Here is a 24,536-nt window from a genome sequence, read left to right on the forward strand (position 1 = left end):
GAAATTGAAACTGGCAGTTTAAAACCATTCTGGTTGTACAATTGGTGCAAGACTAAATGTTTTTGTGTCTTTCCTAAGGATTCACAAACCCCATTCAGCACTAATCCTGGATTACCCAATCTTACTTTATATAAAATTGTCCAAGATTTGTGCCAATTGGGGTTTGTAATATCACCATTAGAATTGATTTGGCCAGTTTTGAGAAAATCAGTACATTGTATTTACATTGCTGTATCCTGTGCTGCACATATTTTTCATCGTACTACATTGATCTTTGCAATGTGCCATACTCTGTACAATAGAGGGTTTGGTGGTGATTGGCTGGCCATGGAGACAAAAGTTGAGTCTCTTAAATGACACCGTGTAGGTTTATGGGGAACGGTGGTGCTGCGCTTGGCTGCCTAGGGCAATCCCAGCTGCAAGTGCTTGTGTTTCCCCTCAGGATATCCAGTCGCTAGCCATTGGGGTGGGTAGCTTTTGTTTTCTTAAACATACTAAATTGTCTGAGAAAAAAAAAAAGATTTTTATTAACATCATATAAAATACAAAACCAGTTGCTTTCTTTTTTAATTTGCATACTTAAATATATCCATAAATACAAAGCAATCATAGTAGTTATTGTTTAGTACCAACAGGGTCAGTTGAAAATGCATGCATGCCTAGAACACACTGGTGCAAAACAAACCAACAGACAAATTACAGTCTTTATTTTAATGTGTCATTGTCCTGGGGTTGTCACATCATACCTTTGAGAATGTATTGAAAATAGTGATGAATTAAAATAAAAAATTAAAAATCTGTTGCAGTAAGAAATTACTTGAAAATCTGTTTAGTTATAGTAACTTACTGTTTTGAAAAACATGTAACTAGTTACAGTTACAAATAGCAGACATTTTTTTTCGGTTTGGTCAGGCTGCAGCTCGAAATATTCGTTGGAGATCCAGCAGTGGAACCTCCTCGTTCCCTCCTCTGACGTCATACGAAAAGCGTGATCGCGTGACGGGGTTGACTTGCACGGTTAAAACACTTTCCACATTGTACATTAGCAGTTGTCCTTTTTTAATGAAGTAAAAGTGTCGACATATTTTTTTTCATATAAAATGTAACCTGGTTCCACGTTTAGTTACCAGTCTGAAAAAAGAACCATTCCAGTTACTGAAAACATACCCAGGTTAGTGTCACCCTGCACAGCTGATCAGCACCCGCACTGTCCTCCAAGAGGAGCTATTTGAATCTAGGCGACTGAAATGTATTCGACCCCCAGGTGTATTTAGAACTGGGTGGATGCGCTCTTGTGTTTGTGTCTATGGATGAGCTTTGAGGAGGTGGGTGGAAAATGTAATGAATCTCCTCCTAGCAGCTGATGAGTTAGTAATACTGACATCCTCATAAGACCTCTACTTCACTCTCGAGCACAGAGCTTGCTATTGACAGATTTGAGACACTTTTTATAGAGTGGAAAGAATATGAAATGAGTTACTAAGCCACAATATTGCCATTGAGTCACTGGCTATTAGAATCCAGAAGAGCAAAGACGGGCCGAATGGCCTCTCTGCTCGTATATGTTCTGATGTTCTTATATTGGGATATTTTATAGAAGCAACTAAACATATTCTGAGATCAACCCGCTACTACGATTCGAATGACTGGCCCAATGGCCTCCCCTTGTTGTAACTTTTTAATGTTCTTATTAGCAAATGTTTGTGTAGCAGCCTCTGTGGTCTTCAGCATTCTCAGCCCAATATAAAGTTAACCCAGAATGTATAGACACACATGTAGCAGGGCTACTTGATAAGGGGATTGGAATCTGTGAGGGATTTGAATCTGTAATGGATTGGAATCTGTGTTCTCCTAGGAAACCAGGCTTCTTTCAAATGTTTTGTTGTAAGTTGCTTTATTGCACGTGTCCTTTTTGGTTTTATTGATTGATTTAGTGGTGTCTTAATTAGATAATTGCCTATTTATTTAAATAGTTTCTTTGTTTGAGACGAGAAGAGAGAAGAAGGGACGGTAGCGCCGGGGAGTGTATGGAAGATGCCCTTTGTCGACGTCTTGTGGTGTTTCAGCCGCCTGAATTCTAAAAAAGTGTTTTGCGTTTGGAAATCTTGCGTATTGAATAAAGCTCTGAGACGTGTGGTTACCTCCTGGTCTCATAAGTTTTGCTTTTATTGGATCAAAGCATTGAAGAGGCAGGTTAAGAGACCCACCCCTTCTGCTTGCTTGTTATTGTAAACGCTGTGTCCTTCACCTCTCATCTGCTTTAAAAAGAGGGAAGCCTTTTTATTTTTTGCTGGCGGGTGGGGGAGGCATTTCTTCTTTGTCAAAGCTGGTCAGTCAATTTGGGGCTTGACCTCAGCGCAGCGTAAAGGTCATTGGTTATTTCTTTATTATTATTATTATTATTGTAGCTGTTGTTTTGTAAAGACTGTAGTTGGTTAAGTGATAGTCTGGTATTTTTGCAATGTTCTTTTTTTTTCGTTTTGAGCGCACTAGTATTTTATGGTTTTGTTGTGTTTAGATATATTTTTTTTATTATATTATTATTACAGTTGCCATGGTTTTGTTTGTAGAAGGCGGGCGTTACTAACCGCTGCAGGTGAGGACAATAGCCACCTAACTGATCTGCTAGTTATATACATTTTTTTGTGTGTGTTTTCTTTCCATTTAATATTGAAGTCCTGCCAGTCTATTAACATTCAATTAACCCTTAACCCTTGGGGACCCCTGTATGCTGCTGCTGACTCTTCAAATACAGTGCCCCCCATGTGTGTTTATTAACTATTTGGTTTTGTTGTAGAATCGTTGCTGGGGAGATCTGTTTCTATCTGTCCACCATCCTTCAATGAGAAGAGCAGTTGCTGCTGGGTCCTGGTCTAAGGACCCTACTTGTTGATTTCAGTGTATTTTTACCTGCCTTTTATTTAACTGCCTTTCTCTTATTAAAACTGTGATAGATTTTATTGGTTATTTAAACCGACTTTTATGTAACTTTGAAACTATTGTAATAAAACTTTTTTGACTTTTATTCTGCCTCTGCCACTCTGTTGCTATCTCTGGTCACTTTATCTCTATTCAATGAACCTGCTGATTTGGTTTTGGTAGTAAATTGAGTCATTTCAGTTTAGCAGTGCCCCTGGTGGCGGTGTTGGGACCCCGCGATGGGTGCTCCTGTGTGGCTGCTACATTCTGAAGCTGTGTGAAAATGATCAGTAGTCAGTTGTATTTTTTTTTTTTTGTACTTGCTCAATATATTGAGTTTTAAGAGGCAAGGTCTAGCATAGAACAAACACACAATACTGATGATAAAGCTGCAAAAACAAAAGCACTATACTTGGAAGGGAAATGGGCCACTGCTGTCATTCAATGAGGTTTCTTGTCTGATTGCCTGTGTAAAAAGACACATACAGCAAGAGAAACTTTTTCAAACCCTTGCAAATGTGCTTTTCTTCAGTAAAATTCTCCAGTAAAAGTTTCAGCCACTAGATTTGTCAAAATAAACCAACAGCCTTAAAACTGACTTGTGGGTGTGGCTTTGAAAGGACGCTCATCTGTGAGCCTAATAGCATAAAAATACACCCCTTAGACCTGTCCCAAGGATAGGAATTCTCAGCTGAAAATCTATTAAAACCAGTGGCATCATAATACAACTGCGCAAGCAGTGTTCCAGAGCAGATCTGCATTGAACAGGTAGACCTCACAATGTTTCCAGTTCTGGTCACCACAGTCCAACGACGAGCAACCAAACTAATGTAAGGCATGGAAATGTGTATTATAAAACATAATCATAGGAAAAGCATAGGGGAAAACTGCAAAAATATCATGGTAAACCGTTTACTGTACAATAAACAACTAGAAAGTTACTGCTATCCAAAGTGGTCTAGAAACTTAAAGATGGACGTTTCTCAGCTCTAGCTGGTCGCAGCTCCAAGACTACCCCCTGCTGGTCGCTTAAGTATCTAGCAGCCTTTACCCTGTATGAAGTGAAACAGCCTGTAATCAGGGTTATGTTGTTGAATGCTGATGGGTAGTTATTTTATAAAGGTATTTTATTAAAAGTACTGCACCAGGATCAACTTTGTTGAGAAGAAGCTTCTTATGTACAACAGCAGGGTCCACACAGTCACAAACACACAGGGGTAGATCATAAGCTGGAGAGAGTGGCCAGTATAGCAAAATCTAACATATTTACAGACCACCTCCTGAACCTTTCCAGCCTATACATGGATGCGTCTGTATCAATAGATCTATATCTGGAGAACTGCTTATCTAGTTGTCATGAAACATGGTATTAACATTATTTAGCGTACATTAAGAATATTAGATTCTGGGGATTGATGGGGTGTCCATCCATCCTTTCATCTGTTGTCACACTTACATTTTCGTATATATATGGAGAACCGCCAATCCAATTCTTCTGTGTTCTGTACATACTGTTGATTTTTGCATCCTATTGATACTGAATTTACAACTGTGGGATGTTACTGACATACATGTAAAGAGGGTGGGAAGAGTGTGGTATGTTGCGCTGCTTGTGAGTGTGGTATGTTCAGTGTGTGTATCGCATGTGTGTTTGTGTCATGGTCTGACTGCTTGCTCCAGTGTGTGTATTGCGTGTGTGTTTGTGTCATGTACTGACTGCTTGCTCCAGTGTGTGTGTTTGTGTCATGGTCTGTAACTGTTCATGCCCCATCGTGGTCACTCCAGTGTGTCGCCCACTCTTTCTTGTGTAGAGTTCCCGTCTTCTCATCTTTGAAGTGAGGTCTGTCTTGTTTAGGGATCTTCACTGCATGGTACTGCGGCACTGTGTCTTTGTATTGTGCACGCTTGAAGAACCCACACTGAAACAAAACACACAATTAAACAGTTCAAAAGTGTGCCAATCACAAAAGGATTCAATATGGAGCAATATGATCAATGTTGTCTTAATCGATATTTCTCCACATATATTCCTTCTATTGGATTTTTCAAAAGACATTCCCAGAAATGCATTAACCTTCATTTTAAATTGGGTGGCCAGTTATTTTAACCTGGATTAAAATCAGGAGAACTGGAGGTCAAGGACACCCAGAAGCGCAACAGCGGGTGTAAACTAGTGGCCTTGAGGACAAAGGCCAGCCCTACAGGTGTACATTTTTTCAGGTGAGCCAGATCCAATGACACTCCCTGAGGAATATCCAATAAAGATTGATATTAATTCATAATTAGGAATGATTCTGTACAACAAGCCAATCAAATGCAAGCATACTGTTACAACAGTGAAGCAGCTGTGGTTCAAATGAAGCAGTCAATAGAATTGCTTTTATTTTATTTTTGTTTGGTTTCTGTTGTTTTGATGTTTGGTACACTCTCCCATGTTTTAAAGTTAAAACGGAGCCCTGGTTGCACATGTTATGTATATAGTGTTATTATCAATGAAAAAGAGGCCGTCAACAGAAATGTCTTCAACAGGAAAAGAAATACTAAAAGATAAATTCAATGACAAATGTTTTGTCTTAGTTGATTTGTTTTCATTTGTCTTTTTTTACTATACCTGCAGGATAACCCCAGCAATCAGGAGAAGAGCAGGGGATTGTGGGAAGAAGACCAGCACTGTGCACTTCAGAGAGGAGGATGTTACCACATTGAAAGACTTCGAGTCGAAACATTTTGTCAATTAATTTTATATTTCTTAATTCAGCACTAGTACGTGTTTAAAGTGTTACTGAACGCCCGTAATCAAACTGCTTTCTCCTGTGCGCTATACAGTATGTAGTACTGAAATGTCTTTTACAACATAACAATTGTTTTGATATTTTTATTCATATACCCTGGGTCATAAATCTACAGAAGAATGAACAAGCAACAAATTATTTTTCAAATCTTCGTTGTGAATCGTCAGAAACCATGAAAACATCTGGTGTAGTAACGAATTCTGTTCCCATCGAATTCAGTGTCCCCCGCTCATTGTGCCCGTGTGCAGAGAAATCTTTATCCAGTCACATCACGTGCTCTGCTGATTTTGTCAAAGTGGGTTCATGGCGATTCAGCAGCTCCTGTGGTAACACGCAGTGACTGCCATCAAAGAGCAGCTCCTGAGATAAACACGCAGCAAACTACATACTTTATAATAATGCACCAGAAATACACAACGTGACATTGAAAGAGTAACTTGAAAAGCACGGAGTTGAGAAATTATCGTATTAAATCAACAAGGCAGCCATGCAAATACTTTCTTTTATGTAACAATTAATGAAATAGTGTCCTTTACATCATGTGTGTTGTGCTTTTCTTCTGTTTTATATGTATTTCTAGTAGGCATCTATAAATACATTATTATTATTATTATTATTATTATTATTATTATTATTATTATTATTCAAATTGTAATTTCACGGGGCAGGAGCCAGGCTACCTGCAGAGATGTCGCCTGACTTCTTGGAGAGCCACCCACCACTGGGATCAAGCCCTTGGCAGGATGAGGTCCGAGTCGTGGGGCGGCTGGGTGCTCGGCACCCTCAGGGACGTATTAGTAAAGATTGAAAACATATGAGAGACCCGTCGTTTGCTAAGACCTGACATATAGAAGAGGGTCCCCGCCGCTTGGGGGACCAGACACACAGGGGAGATCCCCTGCACATAAATAGAGGCTTGAGAACCTGAAAGGAAGAAAGAAAGTGGACTCTGGCTCATTGAGAGCTGCCCTTGATGAGGTGAATTATAGATTGGGGCAGAGATGCATCCCCAGACATTGAAACGAGAAGATTGCCTCGAATTATGAAGGGAGCTTCTTCTGCGAGGTTAGCTAGAATAAGCTTAGATGCCTGGCTTGCGAGGGGAGCAACAGCGTACGAGATGCTAAGGTTGGGTTTGCCTGGGGGTCCCCTCCAACTCACTGAGAAAACCTCCCTCAGTAGGTAAAGAAAGCGTAGCTTGCACAAAGGTCGTGGAAGTGCGACTCACAAACCCTGCAAAAGGATGGACCCCCCGGCTCCCCACTAAAGATTCCTACGAATGCAGACAAACAAATAAACTGACAATGCATATAAAAAAAGAAACCGTTTTACACAACAAAGAGGGTTAGTAACTCGCTCCCTACTAACCCTCCGTTTATTGGAAAAACCTTTCCTTTTAGGGGGAAACCTTTGTTGGTCCTGGCGGAAGGGTCGTCCCCATTCCGGACATGCTAGCAATAGACTGTTGTGCAGAAGATATCTCAGATGGGGAAGAACATGTGTATGATTCAACTGCTGCTGAGGTCCAGGGCCCCATATTTTTTATTTAGATGCTGGTTAATCTTTACTCTTGCTGCTGAAGTGGCTGCTCTGATTCTGAATAAATAAAGAGTATAGAATTGCAGGGGAAGCCTTGCTGTGGAAACCAACGTGGACAGATGAGATGTGAACCAATGTCTGGCTATAACAGTCCGGCGTGAATCGATGAACACAGGGTCAGAATTCAAAATAGGTTTGCGCTCTGCAATATATTTCTGCATGGAAGCATATGGGGATCGAAGAGAGTCAGTTTTTGATAGTTGAAGGAATTGACCTTGCTGAAGCTGATCTGTTTTGGAAATACACAGGAAGAGGATAAAGTGGGAATCCAAAATGAGCATGAGATCACTGCAGCGAATACCCAGCCTAGGAAAGCTGGGAACAGAAGGAACTGCATGTTCTGAGCATCTTAAAAAAAAACTAAAATGTGGCTAAGCATACAATTAAGCATGCGGTTAAGCATAGGCAGGCGAGAAGGAGAAGCGGTCAGAGAGCTCTTAGAGATTCCTAGCGGGAGGGGATGGAGAGTTGGTATTGGTAGTTGGGGAGGCAATGGACATCGAGTGAAATTGGTATTGTATTCCTGATAGATAGGATTTGATTGTAGCTGGTGCAAGATGTAGGGTCCTTTGTGTGTACTATAAAAGTCATAATCCAGTCCTGTTTAAATGGGGTCAGATCATTTCTGCTTTGAGAGCAGAAAGTCAAATAGGTGGTCCAGCCAGTGGCATAAGAAAGTGTTGCAGCCATGTATGCTTGTGCTGTATCGAGTTGTCTGCTGATAGCTCTGGTTGTACTGGGGTGTCACTGCTGGAGTTGGCAGAGCTGTAGGCACCAGCCTGTGAAATCTGGAAATCCGTAAATGAGAAAAAGCATCTGCTGCATTAGTATGAACGGCGGTAGATGATGCGCTTGGATTAGAAAATGATTTGATACTGAGATCCATATTAACTGCCGCAGTCATTGCATAACAAGAGGTGAACTGGAATGCCCTTTATTGATAACATGAACTGCAGAGTTGTTATCACAAAAGAAAAGTATTGATTTCTTTGGCCAAAGATGACCTCGTAGATGTGCAGCAGTGAATACTGGCAAGAGCAGTGGATTTCCGATGTGGTGATAGCAGACAGCACACGTTTATGAGATTGATTTCAGGGAGACCCAGCAATGCCAAGCCTAAGATTGCTTTTGCTTCCTGTGATGATGAAATACATCTGAATATGTTCTCTGCATTTGTTGAATTATAGACAGGCATATCTTCAAAGCCTACACTGACTTGATCTTTCTCTTCATCAAAGTACCTTGCAAGGATAGAACTGAATTCTACAGTTCATGTAGGTGAGGTGCCAGTGCAGCCCTAAGGCCCAGGGATTCAAAATAACAGGACAGCTTTTAACCCTTAGCAGTCCACTTATTCAGCGTTTGCCAGGTGTGTCAGGTCCAATTTATTATTCACACGCGCTGTTTACTTTACACACGCTGTTTAAAAATTATATATATCAGTACTCATCTCCAGCCAAGCCCCACACCTTGATTGCTGTATTTTTCACATACTTATTCATAGACATGCATACTGATAAATCCTCTCCTGATCACTCATTTAAGGACAAAAGACTAGAGACCTGTGCTTGACGTTTTGTTGATGATGTCGGAGAGGGTCCGACATCGGACTGGAGTTTGAAAATTGTAATGTCGGTCCTGGTCCCACATAGGACCGCAAAGGGTTAAACATGGATTCAAAATAACGGGATATCTTTTAAACATGGATTCAGAATAACAATAAATGTTTAATCATGAAACATCTCAAAATACCTATTTTTAGATGGTGAAATGCCATGAAACAAGCTATTTTTTTAACCTGATTTTCTCTGACCCGTTATGACCTAAAGACATGAAAGAACCCTCCATGCTGGTTTTGCAGCTGGAGATAGAAGTAGAGAAGTCGAGACTCAAGCCCAGTCTGATGGGACAGCTTAGAGGCAAAGACAAATAATGAAAGCAATTTAAACTTCAAGCAGTGAGCTGAAGTAAAATCTGTTATAAATTGCATTGGTTTTGTTTTTTTAAGAATCTGATTTTGTGTTGTTTAATTGCCATTTTTGGAGTTATAAATATGACAGTAACTGAAAAATAAAGAAGTGTGTTCACTTCCCGTAGTTATCTTCCCTGGCATTTGATTAATATAGTTCTATTTTCTGGCATTCTATGCATATACTTCACTCACTGGCATTTTAAGCACACAGTAAATAGTTTCCTAGTTTAATGCACGTAGTTCCCTGGAGTTGTATGTAGTTAGCTCTCTGGCACATCAGTTGTATATAGTTCCCCTCCCACAGTTTAAAGTGAATAGACAACATTAATTACATGAAAACAAAGCATGCAAAAGCAACGTGTGTGCAACATATACACGCCTCCTCATATTATCCCTATTTGAAAATGTTGGCCACCATAAATGTTCACTTGACCACCATGTTTTGAAAGCTAGTGGCCAAATGGCCACCAGCCTACAACGAGATTTGACCCACCCTGGACACAGCACAGCAACACCCCTACTGCACCCCTACCATTGTGTAGTGATCCCCCTCACTACTGTACTCCCCCTCGCACACACACAGCAACCCCCCTACTGCACCCCTACCATTGTGTAGTGATCCCCCTCACTACTGTACTCCCCCTCGCACACACACACACACAGCAACCCCCCTACTGCACCCCTACCATTGTGTAGTGATCCCCCTCACTACTGTACTCCCCCCCGCACACACACACAACAACTCCCCTACTGTACCCCTACGATTGTGTAGTGATCCCCCTCACTACTGTACTCCCCCCCGCACACACACACAGCAACTCCCCTACTGTACCCCTACGATTGTGTAGTGATCCCCCTCACTACTGTACTCCCCTCCCCCCCGCACACACACACAGCAACCCCCCTACTGTACCCCTACGATTGTGTAGTGATCCCCCTCACTACTGTACTCCCCCTCGCACACACACAGCAACCCCCCTACTGCACCCCTACCATTGTGTAGTGATCCCCCTCACTACTGTACTCCCCCCCCCCCCCCCCCCCCCCCGCACACACACACAGCAACTCCCCTACTGTACCCCTACGATTGTGTAGTGATCCCCCTCACTACTGCCCTCCCTCCCCCCCCTCCCGCACACACACAGCACAGCAAGCTCAGTGCAGACCCATGCTCCGTTACCACAATATCTCTAGTTCTGGTCGAAAGCTTGTTTCTCAGCCTCAGAGGGCTGCAGCTGGAGATGAGCTCGATAATACTCTGTTTCATAGTGAGGCTGTCTCTCAGTTCGTTTAAAGAAGCCACACTGTGGAGAATTAAAAATACAAGTAGATAAAATTGCAAGGACACAAGCAGGATTTTCAAGTAGCTACCTTTAAAATGTTTTAAGTTGGTATTAATTAAAACAGAAATAACCCTTTCTAACTTGTAAACCTCAATGATACCTGTCTTCATTTGAAATGTACACATTATTAAGTAAAAATACATGATAAGATAATGGCTTCTTGCAGTGCAGATTAAAGCGTTCTAGACCCCCTGCTGTCCATTACTTTTCCTTTGCTGTCTCCCATGTTTTCCACACTGCAGACTTTTATTCAAACATATTCCCAATAGCTCTGATATTTTTTTCCTCACGGTGTGAAGAAGAGTCTCCTTCAGCAACATGACTAGGTAACCCACTCCATCCCCTCACCACTCTCTGTGTGAAGAAGAGTCTCCTTCAACAACATGACTAGGTAACCCATTCCATCCCCTCACCACTCTCTGTGTGAAGAAGAGTCTCCTTCAACAACATGACTAGGTAACCCATTCCATCCCCTCACCACTCTCTGTGTGAAGAAGAGTCTCCTTCAGCAACATGACTAGGTAACCCATTCCATCCCCTCACCACTCTCTGTGTGAAGAAGAGTCTCCTTCAACAACATGACTAGGTAACCCATTCCATCCCCTCACCACTCTCTGTGTGAAGAAGAGTCTCCTTCAACAACATGACTAGGTAACCCATTCCATCCCCTCACCACTCTCTGTGTGAAGAAGAGTCTCCTTCAACAACATGACTAGGTAACCCATTCCATCCCCTCACCACTCTCTGTGTGAAGAAGAGTCTCCTTCAACAACATGACTAGGTAACCCATTCCATCCCCTCACCACTCTCTGTGTGAAGAAGAGTCTCCTTCAACAACATGACTAGGTAACCCATTCCACTGGGAGGAGCTTTTGTTTTACCTTCCAGAGCAGGCAGACAAGCAGAGCCAACATCAGAATCCCAGCGAGGATTGCAATCAGAATGATCCACCAGGGGATTCCAGCGTGATCTGAGACAGCATGCTCTGGGTAGACCATCACTGAGATCTGTGAGAAAGATTATCTTTACAACTGCACCAATGGGAACGACATCGCATTATTACCAACATCGGATTGTGCATATGTATTTGTATGTACAGTATACCTCTGTGATAAACTTTTCTTTATACTAAATCTTCAATGGTTATTTTAAAAAAAGGTGTGCAGCTGGTCTTCCTAATCAATATGTGATTAACTGATTAGTAGTAGAAAGTGGGAGAGCTGGGGAGTGTGGAAGCTCTCTGTTTATTTGTAATATTTAGTATGAGAGAGAGGACAAACCGTACCTGTGCAGCAGCGTTTCTCAGCTCTAGGTGTTTAATGGTGGATTTTACAGTGATGTTGGCCCTGACCAGCAGCTCCAGAGCACTGACTGACGGGAAATCCTGAGACAGAGAGAGAGAGAAAGAGAGAGAGAGACAGAGAGAGAGAGAGAGAGAGAGAGAGAGAGAGAGAGAGAGAGAGAGAGAGAGAGAGAGAGAGAGAGAGAGGCGAGAGAGAGAGGAGAGAGAGAGAGAGAGAGAGAGAGAGAGAGAGAGGAGAGAGAGAGAGAGGGAGAGAGAGAGAGAGAGAGAGGAGAGAGAGAGAGAGAGAGAGAGAGAGAGAGAGAGAGAGAGAGAGAGAGAGAAGAGAGAGAGAGGAGAGAGAGGAGAGAGAGAGAGAGAGAGAGAGAGAGAGAGAGAGAGAGAGAGAGAGAGAGAGAGAGAGAGAGAGAGAGAGAGAGAGAGAGAAAGGAGAGAGAGAGAGAGAGAGAGAGAGAGAGAGAGAGAGGAGAGAGAGAGAGAGAGGGGAGAGAGAGAGAGAGAGAGAGAGAGAGAGAGAGAGAGAGAGAGAGAGAGAGAGAGAGAGAGAGAGAGGAGAGAGAGAGAGAGAGAGAGAGAGAGAGAGAGAGGCGAGAGAGAGAGGAGAGAGAGAGAGAGAGAGAGAGAGAGAGAGAGAGAGAGAGAGAGAGAGAGAGAGAGAGAGAGAGAGAGAGAGATTGTTTAGCATTCAAGTTTACACAAGAATAGTGTTCAGTCGTTACGACCATGCTTTTTAAACCTAGGTAACCCTAGGTCACATGGTTTGACTGCACCTAGACCATTGTAATATTCATTCAGTATCAGTATGTGTGTGTGTGTGTGTGTGTGTGTGTGTGTGTGTGTGTGTGTGTGTGTGTGTGTGTGTGTGTGTATATATATATACCTGATAACCCGGTTACCCGTCGGTTTTTAAATTACCCGACGCTACCCAGGTCTCTCTTTACTATTCGAGTTTTGATGTATTTAAAGAACATGTTGAGAATATAATATCCAAAAGCAACTGAATACTGCCATTAGGAACACAAAACTGTCCCTTTATCTCACCAGCCTACCAAAACAGAAATCAATGTTTCCTGGTGCTGTGAAGAAGAAAAAGGAAAAGCATGCTGGCCATTCACAAGGCTTATATTGAAAGGGAAGAGAGACAGGGGGAAAGATTTGCCAGCGATTACTTGTAGATTTGCTTGTTGTAATAATAGCAGAAAAGTTTGCTATCATGCAAATACTGTCTGCGAGAATGCTGCCTTCTATTCACTGATATTTTCATTCTGCTTTCGGTCAGTTTAAATTTGTTCATGAAGTTCAATAGTTCAATAATTCTTACATTTTCTGTAAATAAGATCAATAATTCAATTAAATTTAAACAAAACGTTATTGTCAAAGAGTGTTTATGCAAAACCAAATGTGAATTTACAATATAACTTTATATAAATTAATACTGTTCAGAGGGATAATGTAAATCTTCTATAGCGGCTTTGTCTTTTATGATTTTTATTAAAAGTGTTTTTAATATAAAAAATTAAAACCATTACTTAAAAAAATATATAAAATATCCATCTTGATGCGTCTTCAGTACCATGTGTTACCATGGTTGCACATTGCGTGATTTCTGTAATCTACACAGATTTATATATTTCGTGTGGACACTTGGCATGCTTCCATCGCTGTGCTGTTTAATTACCATGCTGGCATGGTATGGAAAGAGTAATCATGGAAATTAGGTATTATTTACAGACACGTCATGGTTTTACTAAAGATATATTATTTTAAACTGAAAAAAAAAATGTCCACCTCACAAAGATTTTTTTTCTGACAAAAGAAGATTAGACCCAAGATTAGATGAAACACCTAACTGCAAGAGTGTTACTGAGCATGCTCAGAGCCAACATGCAAAATCTCAGGAACTCAGGAACAGATTCACACATCCAAATTTTCATGCAAATAAGTACAGAAATTGGAGTTTATCGTTAAACTGCCTCCTCATCTCTAACTACACCACGCCACTATAATACTTTAACAGATCTCATTTTGGAATCTCGCTTTCATTCAAATCCAACAAACAACCAGCTCAGTGGGTCTCGTGGTTATTGGGCTATCTGAGTTATTCGGACAACAGCTACAGTAAATTGTACTTTCTATTTATTATAACGACAGTATATTTTCAGAGTTAAAGCTTTGTGAATACGGCCCTGTACTTCTACCACTAATACGTGAAACAACACTATTTTCAAGTGTTCATATAGTCTCAGGAGGACGTCGTTTTTAATGCTGTCAGTATGAAGAGTTCTAGATACCTCCAGAAACGTGCTGTTCCAAAGCCTGGCATGGACCGTCAGCTCGGCCGAACCATCAAAGCTGTGCAGGGGGCACTGGAACAGGATACAGCGGGCTGAACCAAGTAAACAGTCCTGCAAGGGGGTGGGGGTCGTAGGGAAACATAATTATTTATTTATTTATTTGTTTATCACATTTATCTAGTGCTTTTCATATAAAGGTATCATAAAGCACTGTACAGCACATAAAAAAAAATAAATAAATAAATCTACACAACACAATACCTTTGTGTAAAGGTCCTCAGGAATGTCGCACACACACACACACACACACACACACACACACGCTACATTTTAAATAGCACATTTAAAAAAGCAGTAATACATATACACACACACACGCACACACACACACACACACACAGTGGCTCTCAAAAGTATTCACCCCCTTGGACTTTTCCACATATTATTGTGTTACAACATGGAATCAAAATGGATTTAATTAGGAGTTTTTGCCACTGATCAGCACAAAAACAGTCCATAATGTCAAAGTGAAAAATAAAATCTACAAATTGTTCTAAATTAATTACACTTATAAAACAGAGGTAATTGTTTTAGGGGAAAAAAAGGCTAATGTTTTTTAATTGAGTGATGATCGGTGAATGCCGACAGCTGATATGTCCTTGTTAGATTTTGAAATTGACACCGTCAGGGTTTACGATCAGAGGATCAAACTATACAGGTGTTAGCACAAACAGGGGAAATAAGTAAACAGATGGTAAATGAACTGCAAACCATTGCGCAGGAAAACAGCTATTATGGGAAAAGAGTGGATTGATCTTAAACAGGAGCAAGGGTTTATTATTGAAAGCATTGAAGATTTACAGCAATATATACCATGCGTTATTGAAACATGAGTGAATGAGTTGCCTAATGCTGTTTCTAAAAGTGATGAACGGGATTTGCTGGTTTGTCAATCAGTACAGGAAGTGAAGCAATTGGAGGAGTGTTCTGAAGTCTTAACAAAATGTGTGAGGGTTTTGGAAGCAAACCATAAGAAAGGTGTGGTGTTGGTTTGTCATTGGAAAGTAGTGCACAAGTGAGGGGAGAAGCTGGTGTGACAGCAGCTAAGTTGCCTGTTGTCCTTTGGAAGAGTGCATGATGAAAGTGATCCTGTGAAATATTTAGCCAAATGTAGTGATTTTCTTGCCCTGCGTCCTATGTTATGAAATACTAGCCACACTAAGCAATGTTTTACATGGCACATCCCGTGATTGGTGGGAGATTTCTAGAGAGCAAGTTATTAGCTGAGCAAATTTCAAGAAGTAGTTTATGTCTGCATTTCTTTCAAATGATTCTGAAGATGAATGAAAACTTGTGTGCAAGGATCAACAGAATCGGTACAAAATGATGCATATAGTTTTCGTGCTTTGTGTAGAAGGTGGAAATCGTCAATTCAAGATATAGAGGTTGTAAAACTCATGCTACAAATCCAAAAATCCTAAATATGCTAGAATCCTAAATATGTCAGTCACTTGCGAGGGAGAGTTAATACAGTAGAGGAGCTTGTGCAGTCAGGAAGATAAACTGAGAAGGATCTGGCTGCTCAACCAGATTTTGAAGGGTGCCAGATCTATGGAGATAATACTGAAGAGACAAAAAGGGCAGCAAGTTACCCCAGTGGCAAGCAAGGCTAGTGTACTCTGCTGGAGGTGTAAATAGGAGCATTTACCAAAACAATGCCCGCTCTTCAAAAAAGGCGGCTTCAAACCTAACGCTGGTGTAGTAACCACCACAAAAGGAGAAAAGGTGATGGCTGTCACTAACCCTAAAGGACATCAACAGGGATGTAGCTCAGTGCTAGAGCACATGCTTCGCATGTATGAGGCCCCCGAGTTCAATCCCCGGCATCTCCAGGTGATCTTTCCTTCACAGAGAATTGTGAGGGTCTGGAATCAACTCCCCAGTAATGTTGTTGGAGCTGACACCCTGGGATCCTTCAAGAAGCTGCTTGATGAGATTCTGGGATCAATAAGCTACTAACAGCCAAACGAGCAAGATGGTTGTTCCTCAAAAATGTAGTACTAGAGGCGCAAAACAATTATATCCCTAAAGCAGACAAATCTAAATGTAAAACTAAATTGCCAAAATGGTTTAATAGATCAATTAAAAAAAATATTCAGTGAAAAAAGAACTTTACAGAACATTAAATAAAAAAGGACCAAAAAGAAAGTATGCAGAAAGAGTACACAGAACTGCAAAGGCAAGTCAAAAAGGAAGTTAGAAAGGCCAAGAGAAAAGTAGAAATAAACATTGTTAAGGGGGCTTAAACCAATTCCAAAATGATTTTCCAATATTACAACAGCAAGCGAACATTCAAAGAGGAGATTAAATGTTTAAGAGATACAAATGGCAAAATCGTAGATGAAGAAAAAAAAATAGCAAATATATTAAATGATTACTTTTCACAAGTTTTTACAAAGGAAGATACTGACAACATGCCCCACATGTCATCCAGTTCCTATCCAGTTTTAAATAACTTTAGCATAACTGAGGCAGATGTGTTAAAGGGACTAGGAGCTCTTAAAATAAACAAATCCCCTGGGCCGGATGAGATCCTCCCAGTAGTACTCAAAGAAATGAAAGAAGTAATTTACAAACCGCTAACCAAGATCATGCAGCAGTCTCTTGACACAGGGGTGGTACCGACAGACTGGAAAATTGCAAACATAATACCGATCCACAAAAAGGGAAACAAAACTGAACCAGGTAACTACAGACCAGTAAGCCTGACTTCTATTATATGCAAACTTATGGAAACTATAATAAGATCCAAAATGGAAAATTACCTATATGGTAACAGGGTCCTGGGAGACAGTCAACATGGTTTTAGGAAAGGGAGATCGTGTCTAACTAACTTGCTTGATTTTTTTGAGGATGCAACATTGATAATGGATAATTGCAAAGCATATGACATGGTTTATTTAGATTTCCAGAAAGCTTTTGACAAAGTCCAGCACAAAAGATTAATTCTCAAACTGAACGCAGTTGGGATTCAAGGAAACACATATACATAGATTAGGGAGTGGTTAACATGTAGAAAACAGAAAGTACTGATTAGAGGAAAAACCTCAGAATGGAGTATGGTAACCAGCGGTGTACCACAGGGATCAGTATTAGGTCCTCTGCTATTCCTAATCTACATTAATGATTTAGATTCTGGTATAGTAAGCAAACTTGTTAAATTTGCAGACGACACAAAAGTAGGAGGAGTGGCAAACACTGTTGCAGCAGCAAAGGTCATTCAAAATGATCTAGACAAGATTCAGAACTGGGCAGACACATGGCAAATGACATTTAATAGAGAAAAGTGTAAGGTACTGCACGCAGGAAATAAAAATGTACATTATAAATATCATATGGGAGATATTGAAATTGGAGAAGGAATCTATGAAAAAGACCTAGGAGTTTTTGTTGACTCAGAAATGTCTTCATCTAGACAATGTGGGGAAGCTATAAAAAAGGCTAACAAGATGCTCGGATACATTGTGAAAAGTGTTGAATTTAAATCAAGGGAAGTAATGTTAAAACTGTACAATGCACTAGTAAGACCTCATCTTGAATATTGTGTTCAGTTCTGGTCACCTCGCTATAAAAAAGATATTGCTGCTCTAGAAAGAGTGCAAAGAAGAGCGACCAGAATTATTCCGGGCTTAAAAGGCATGTCATATGCAGACAGGCTAAAAGAATTGAATCTGTTCAGTCTTGAACAAAGAAGACTACGTGGCGACCTAATTCAAGCATTCAAAATTCTAAAAGGTATTGACAGTGTCGACCCAAAAGAAACAAGGACCAGGGGTCACAAATGGAGTTTAGACAAAGGGGCATTCAGAACAGAAAATAGGAGGCACTTTTTTACACAGAGAATTGTGAGGGTCTGGAATCAACTCCCCAGTAATGTTGTTGAAGCTGACACCCTGGGATCCTTCAAGAAGCTGCTTGATGAGATTTTGGGATCAATAAGCTACTAACAATCAAACGAGCAAGATGGGCCGAATGGCCTCCTCTCGTTTGTAACCTTTCTTATGTTCTAAAACCTAACAAAGAAAAAGAAATCCCACCTAATGTTTTGCAACAACTGATTCTGCTGGTATTAGACAGTGGGAAGGAAAGGGATGGTTAGATACTGGTTAGACACTATGCCGTGTTAAAGAGAAATTTCCTTTTCCACCAGGTTTTGCACATCTAAATACACGGCATGCATGTAAATCTACTACTAACACTTCAGTGTATACAAAGATTAAACTAGTAGTTGTGGTAGAGTTAAAATTAGAAATGTCTGGAAGAAAAGCAAAAAACTGTACGCGAAGTAGGCTTTGTCTCGTATGGATACTGTATCTGAGTGTGGAAAAGAAATGGCGTATGTGATTGAAGTGCATTCAGGTGTTTGTACACTGAAACTCGGAAAGACTGCTGTGTTGTCTCACAAGATCCATGTTAGGGAAAGTCCTGCAGTTAAACAACGGTCATATCTAATGTCTGCAGGAAAGCAACAAATTTTAAAAAAGCATCTGGATGATATGCTAGATAAGGGAATAATTAAACCTTCATATTCTCCATGGAGTTCCCTTGTAGTACTTGTCCCTAAGAAAGACGCCTCACAAAGATTTTTTGTAGATTACCGCAAATTAAATGCCCAAACCATAACTCATGCTTATCCTATACCTACAATTAATGATATTTTAACTTCATTGTCTGGTTCACAAGTGTTTTCTACAACTGACATGAATAGTGGTTATTGGCAAGTTCAAACGAATGAGGCCTGCAAACCATTGACAGCATTTATAACAAACTATGGCTTGTATCAACATAAGGTCATGCCTTTTGGCCTTAAAAATGTTCCAGCATCCTTTCAACGCTTGCTGGAGTTGGTGTTGGGAGACTTGCGTGGTAAGGGTTGCTTAGTATACCTGGATGACGTGATCATTTATTCAGCAAACACTTAAAGGATATTCAGTCAGTCTTGCACAAACTTCAAGAGGCTGGTCTTACTATTAATTTGAAGAAGTGTCAATTTTACAAAACAGAGATTAAATTTGTGGGACACATTGTTTCTACAGCAGGTGTGCACGCAGATCTTGCAAAGACTGAAGCAATTCAGCAGTATCCAGTACCAACCAACTTACGGGACTTGCAAAGGTTCTTAGGAATGGCAGGCTGGTATCACCGCTTTGTTCCTGGATTTTCTGTTATTGCTGAGCCTTTGAATACTCTTAAGAAGAAAGGAATAAAGTGGAGATGGACTCCTGAATGTCAGTTGGCATTTGAACAACTGAAAGAACATTTAATGTCACCACCAGTGCTTGGTCACCCAATAATGAGTTGCCTTTAGTGGTCTATACTGACGCTAGTGGTTTTGGCTTGGGAGCTATACTGTTACAGCGAGTATTTCCTTCTCAAGAAGAGGTTTTAGCGTATGCCAGTGGAGCACTGACTCCTCCGGAGAGGAGCTATACCACCACTGAGCAGGAATGCATGGCAGTTGAGTGGTCTTTAGAGAAATGGAGACAATATCTGGAAGGCAAACCATTTAAAGTGGTTACGGATCACTCTGCTATTTTGTGGGTATTCAATACTACAAAGTACTACTTCAATACTCTACGGCTTCAAGAATTTGAGTGCACTGTGGAGTTTCGGAGGGGTAAGCTGAACGAAGCTCCGGATGCCTTGTCACGTGCTCTGTTGGTGAGAACCAAGAAAGTTCTATTAGGAGTACAAGTGAAGCAACCAGCAGCTGGGCAAAGTTACACTCCATTTCCTTACACAGACGACGATATCTGGAGAGCGCAAAGAGGAGATCCAGAAGTACAGAGAATCTATCAAACTCTTTTGGAAAAGAGTGAAGAAGATGATGCTACCTTTGAACAAAAGGAAAAGGCCTATGTTGTTTTAGAAAGAGATTCATAGAGTGAGTAAAATGCATAATATTTCAAGCACCAACTCTATATACCAAAGAGTTTATGAGATGATGTGTTGTATGCCTATCATAGTAATCCTATGAGTGGGCACTTGGGTCGGTATAAAACATTGCACCGTATCCTGTAAACAGCATATTGGCCAGGGATATGGAAAGATATTGTTACCTACGTGTGCAACTGTAAAGTCTGTCAGGCTGTAAGACCTGAAAATACTCACCCTGTGGGTAAACTACAGTCTGTTACAGTCACTCCACCATGGGCAATGGTTGGAGTTGACCTTATGGGTCCTCTGCCTAACAGTTCCAATAACAATAAGCAATTGCTTGTTGTGGCAGACTGTCACACCCGCTGGGTTGAGCTTTTTCCATTAAGACAGGCAAAAGCTGTAATCATTGCCAATTGTCTGAGAAAAGACATATTTACACGGTGGGGTACGCCTGCTTATCTTTTGTCTGATCGGGGTCCGCAGTTTGTCTCAGAAGCGTTGACTGCTCTTTGTAAGCAGTTGAATGTAGTAAAGAAACAGACAACTTCATATCATCCACAGAATAATTTTTCTGAGCGTATTAATAGGATACTGAAATCTATGATGGCATCCTATGTGCAGGAAGGGCACACTAAATGGGAATGTTATTTAGCAGAATTCAGATAAACTATCAATTCATCTAAGCAGGAAACTAAGCAGATCACTGAAGGGACCTATCGAACAAGTCTTGTCTGGAGCAGGTATATCACCTGACATGCCTGCTTATGACCCCTTCAACTAGTTCATAACTTGAAAGAGCGTGTGCAAAGCAATGTTGCCAAAGCTAAAGCATGACAGAAGAGGAATTACGATAAGCACCGGAGAACTGTTAGTTACAAGTCCCAAGACAGAGTGTGGGTGCGTAATCACGTTCTCTCTGATGCTTCCAAGAAGTTTACTTCCAAATTAGCACCTCGTTGGAAAGGCCCTTAACACATTGTTGAGAAACGGGGTCCAGTGAGTTATCTAGTTTGCCTGGAAGAAACTGGACAAGATGCCAAACTGGACATCAAACCATTCTATCCTACAGCTGAAGAGCATGATTTTCAGCTTTGTCAAAAGGTGCTTGAAATCTTTAAGGAGGATGAGGTGGATGAAGAGACTGAGTTTACTGGTTTTACCGAAGAGGATTTAAACGCAATGACTTGCGTCTTTAAAAGGGGGGAGAACGTGGCAAACACGGTAAATCGACGCTTCGTTTAAAAAAGAAAATATATTGAATATAAAAGCTGAGCAGGGAGCTTGCTCAGGAAGCTCGCTAGAGGTCACTACAGGTGCTGTATGGAGGTTGGTGGTTTCTGTTCCTGTTTGTCATGCAGACCATGAAGGAAGGCATTGTGTGATGTCATCAGGAAGATTGGAGCTGAGAGCTGTGAGAGCGAGGGCGGAGTGTCTGTGTTCGAACGGAAACAAAACTGTTCTGTTGTCAACGGCTACATGAGGAAAATGTTAAAGAAACCACTCGCTGAGTATTAGCAACAAACCAGCGTTCCGGAAGCTGGATGAACAGACTGGTCAACTAACCTGTGTGTTCCAGCGGAACAGGTTGTACAGCTTTTGAATATTGTTGGCTTGGTTTTAACTCATTAAGAGGACTCCCTCACCATCGTTTAGCTGGTTGTTAAAGGAAAATAGACTTTTGTGTGACTTTGGTTAAATATTCAATACAGTCTCTGCAAGGAAGAGGAAATAACTCGAACACAGTTGACTTGCAGAATGCTAAATAAACACTATTTTGTTCAACAATGCTAGGACTATGTTCTGCTGCAAAACTATTCCTTTATTCTCTAATCGCTGCAGTATTGAGGCCAATTTTGTGCATTACAGACCTGTGTGTTTTTTTTCTTTATTATTTTTCCTTTAATTCATTTATTTATTTTGACCAGTATAGAGTTTTAAATACTGCTTCATAGTATACTATGGCTTGCAGTAGTCGTGTAAATTTGCTCGTGAGGGTATATTCCCGCAATCACTGGTATTGATTTAAAGTTCTTTGGCAACATAATGGTAAAGTTAGTCTGTCTATTGGAAGGACCATGTTTAAAGCAGGTTTTCAATAGGGGATGAAAAGCTTTTCATTGTCTCTTATTGCTTGTTATTGCAGTTTGTTTGGGTATTCAATTAATTAATAGTCCCTGCTTACTCTGGTTAACTACACAGGACTTGAATAGGCTGATTGGGTTTTCTGGTCCTGGTAATGCGGTTCAGTTAAATAATTTGATATGACATTGATCACTATCTGGCACCTCAGAACTTGACGCTGTTACAAACTTTCACAAGAAGGGTGACGTTATAACTAGATACTAGTGTTTAGCTGAATGTTATTTAATGACATTCATAAACTCTGTCTTCAGGAGATGTGAAAGTCACATACGCAAGGTGATTATATATGTAGTTTGTGTTTGTCAGAGATATTAAGTGTAAAATGTGTCAGTGAATCTGTTAGTGATGTCAACTGTACCGGCACTGAGAACACGGCACAGTAGAAATTCAGAACGGTATGGCTGATGAAATAAAGACAGCACACAGCAGATGAAATGTGCACACTTCACAAAGTATATAGGTGCAGTGTACAGTAAACACCACTGCAGGAAACTGCAGGGAATCGTTTACTTCTTCAAAATGATCTTCTATGTTGCTCCACCCCCATCTCAATTATCCCTTTTACAAAATGCAAAGAGAAGGACATGTGATACTTCTAGTAAAGCATCCCTCCCTTCAGCGTGTTTAAAGAAGGTTACCCACCAGCGTCAGTAACTTCCTCCTCTCTGAAGCGGACACTGCTGGTGTTGTTCTACCCACAATTCCCTGTGTCTGTATACGGCTCTTCTCCTGATTGGACCGTCCCTTCCTGCTGTGATGATCCTGTAGGAACAAACAAAAGAAAAACAATGTAATAAAGACTTCTGATCGAAATAGTATCGGTAGTACCTAGCAACCACAGCTCAGCACATGGTTACCACACTTGCGAGGTCCAGGGAAGGGGCAGATAGAGCTGAGTTTGAAACTCACAAAAATCTTTTGCACAAATATTTTTCAAATGGCTTCACATGTACCCGCATGGACCTCTCAGAACTACATTTCCCATCATCGTCCTGCTCACACATTGAACTGAGAAGGATTTACCAGTGAGCAGGAGGATTATGGGAAATGTAGTTCTGTGAGGCTTTAAGTCCAATACATTTTCTACTTTCTTTTGCCATCTGGTAGCAGGACGAATGAGTGCAGCTGATTCAATGGTCATCAGAAAAAACAGGATTTCCCCACTGTGTTTGTTTCATATTTTTGTATTTATTGTTGTTTACATTCCAGTTTGTGTATACATGCCTGTGCAATATACCATTGCTGGTAGAGTGATGTGGTTTTTACCTGCTCTACCTGCCCAAGGAGTTACCATTGCTGGTACCTGAGCAGTGGCTACCTGCATTTGCATGCTAAATTATAAATAATGTGCAATTGTACACTGCTCTTGTGTCTCTCAGTCTTACAGTGGATTCCCATACTCCTTTTTAAATGCTACAGTGTAAAGTTCCCTTACCGTTTGTCCAGGTAGATTGTGATAGTCCGTCAGTCTCAGGGGGTTGAGAGGCTGAGAGGTGGAGCAGTGGGTATTTCGGTCCCCCTTGAAATACATTCCAGTTGGGTACAGAAGCCATTTCCCATTGGACAGCTCATGGGGCCACATGACATTGAGGAAAGCAGAGCCCAGAGTCTGCAGGGATTGACCAGGGTTGGTAACCTGAAGGAGAGGGGAGCAACACATTGAACATGACATCTGGTGCTGAATAGGGTGAAGAAAGTTCACAGCTCCCACTCTGTTCTGCAGCTGCTGCTGCTTTGAAATTGAAGTGCTTGTGCCGGAAACCTGTTTACTTTGATTTGTTTTGTTTTATTCTTTGCAAAGAAGAAACTGTGTCTGAAAGAGGATAACGACAGTAAAATGGCACTGTCTTCCTCTCAGGTCTCACAGATTCACCATCTTTACGATCCTTTCTACCAATTCTTCTCATCTCCCTTGCCCTGTTTCCTCCTCTTCCTCCTCCTCTCTCTCACCGTGAATTTGTACTCCACTGCGCTGCCCACATCTTGCTGTGACGTCATGGCACTCTCCCCTTTCGTTATCCCACTGAAGAACAGTTGATGAGGAATAGCCATCCTACAGAACAAACAAAAGTTTTAAAATATGAACATTTATGAATGGGGGGGGGGGGGGGGGCATTTGACCCATCTAGGCTTGTCCGGTTCCTGGTAGCTGATGGATCTCAAAACCTTATCAAGTTGAGTCTAAAAGGATTCCAATGATTCAGCCTCAACAACATGACTAGGTAACCCATT

General features: G+C 41.0%; 1 protein-coding gene across 1 annotated transcript in view; it reads right to left on the reverse strand.

Annotated features, from left to right (window-relative positions):
- Window positions 1-538: 538 nt before the first annotated feature.
- LOC121307123 (integrin alpha-7-like) overlaps window positions 539-24,536 on the reverse strand; it is a 48,295-nt gene continuing 24,297 nt past the window's right edge. Inside the window, exons 9-15 of the mRNA XM_041239250.1 lie at window positions 24,255-24,373; window positions 23,740-23,940; window positions 22,947-23,066; window positions 14,220-14,333; window positions 11,911-12,009; window positions 11,507-11,632; window positions 539-4,838 (exon numbers count right to left, since the gene is read on the reverse strand). Of these exons, the coding sequence (XP_041095184.1) occupies window positions 4,680-4,838; window positions 11,507-11,632; window positions 11,911-12,009; window positions 14,220-14,333; window positions 22,947-23,066; window positions 23,740-23,940; window positions 24,255-24,373 (938 nt within the window). The 3' untranslated portion in view covers window positions 539-4,679. The remainder of the gene's footprint in view (window positions 4,839-11,506; window positions 11,633-11,910; window positions 12,010-14,219; window positions 14,334-22,946; window positions 23,067-23,739; window positions 23,941-24,254; window positions 24,374-24,536) is intronic.

This window comes from Polyodon spathula, chromosome 53, assembly GCF_017654505.1.
Source record: "Polyodon spathula isolate WHYD16114869_AA chromosome 53, ASM1765450v1, whole genome shotgun sequence".
In the NCBI taxonomy this organism is placed as follows: Eukaryota; Metazoa; Chordata; class Actinopteri; order Acipenseriformes; family Polyodontidae; genus Polyodon; species Polyodon spathula.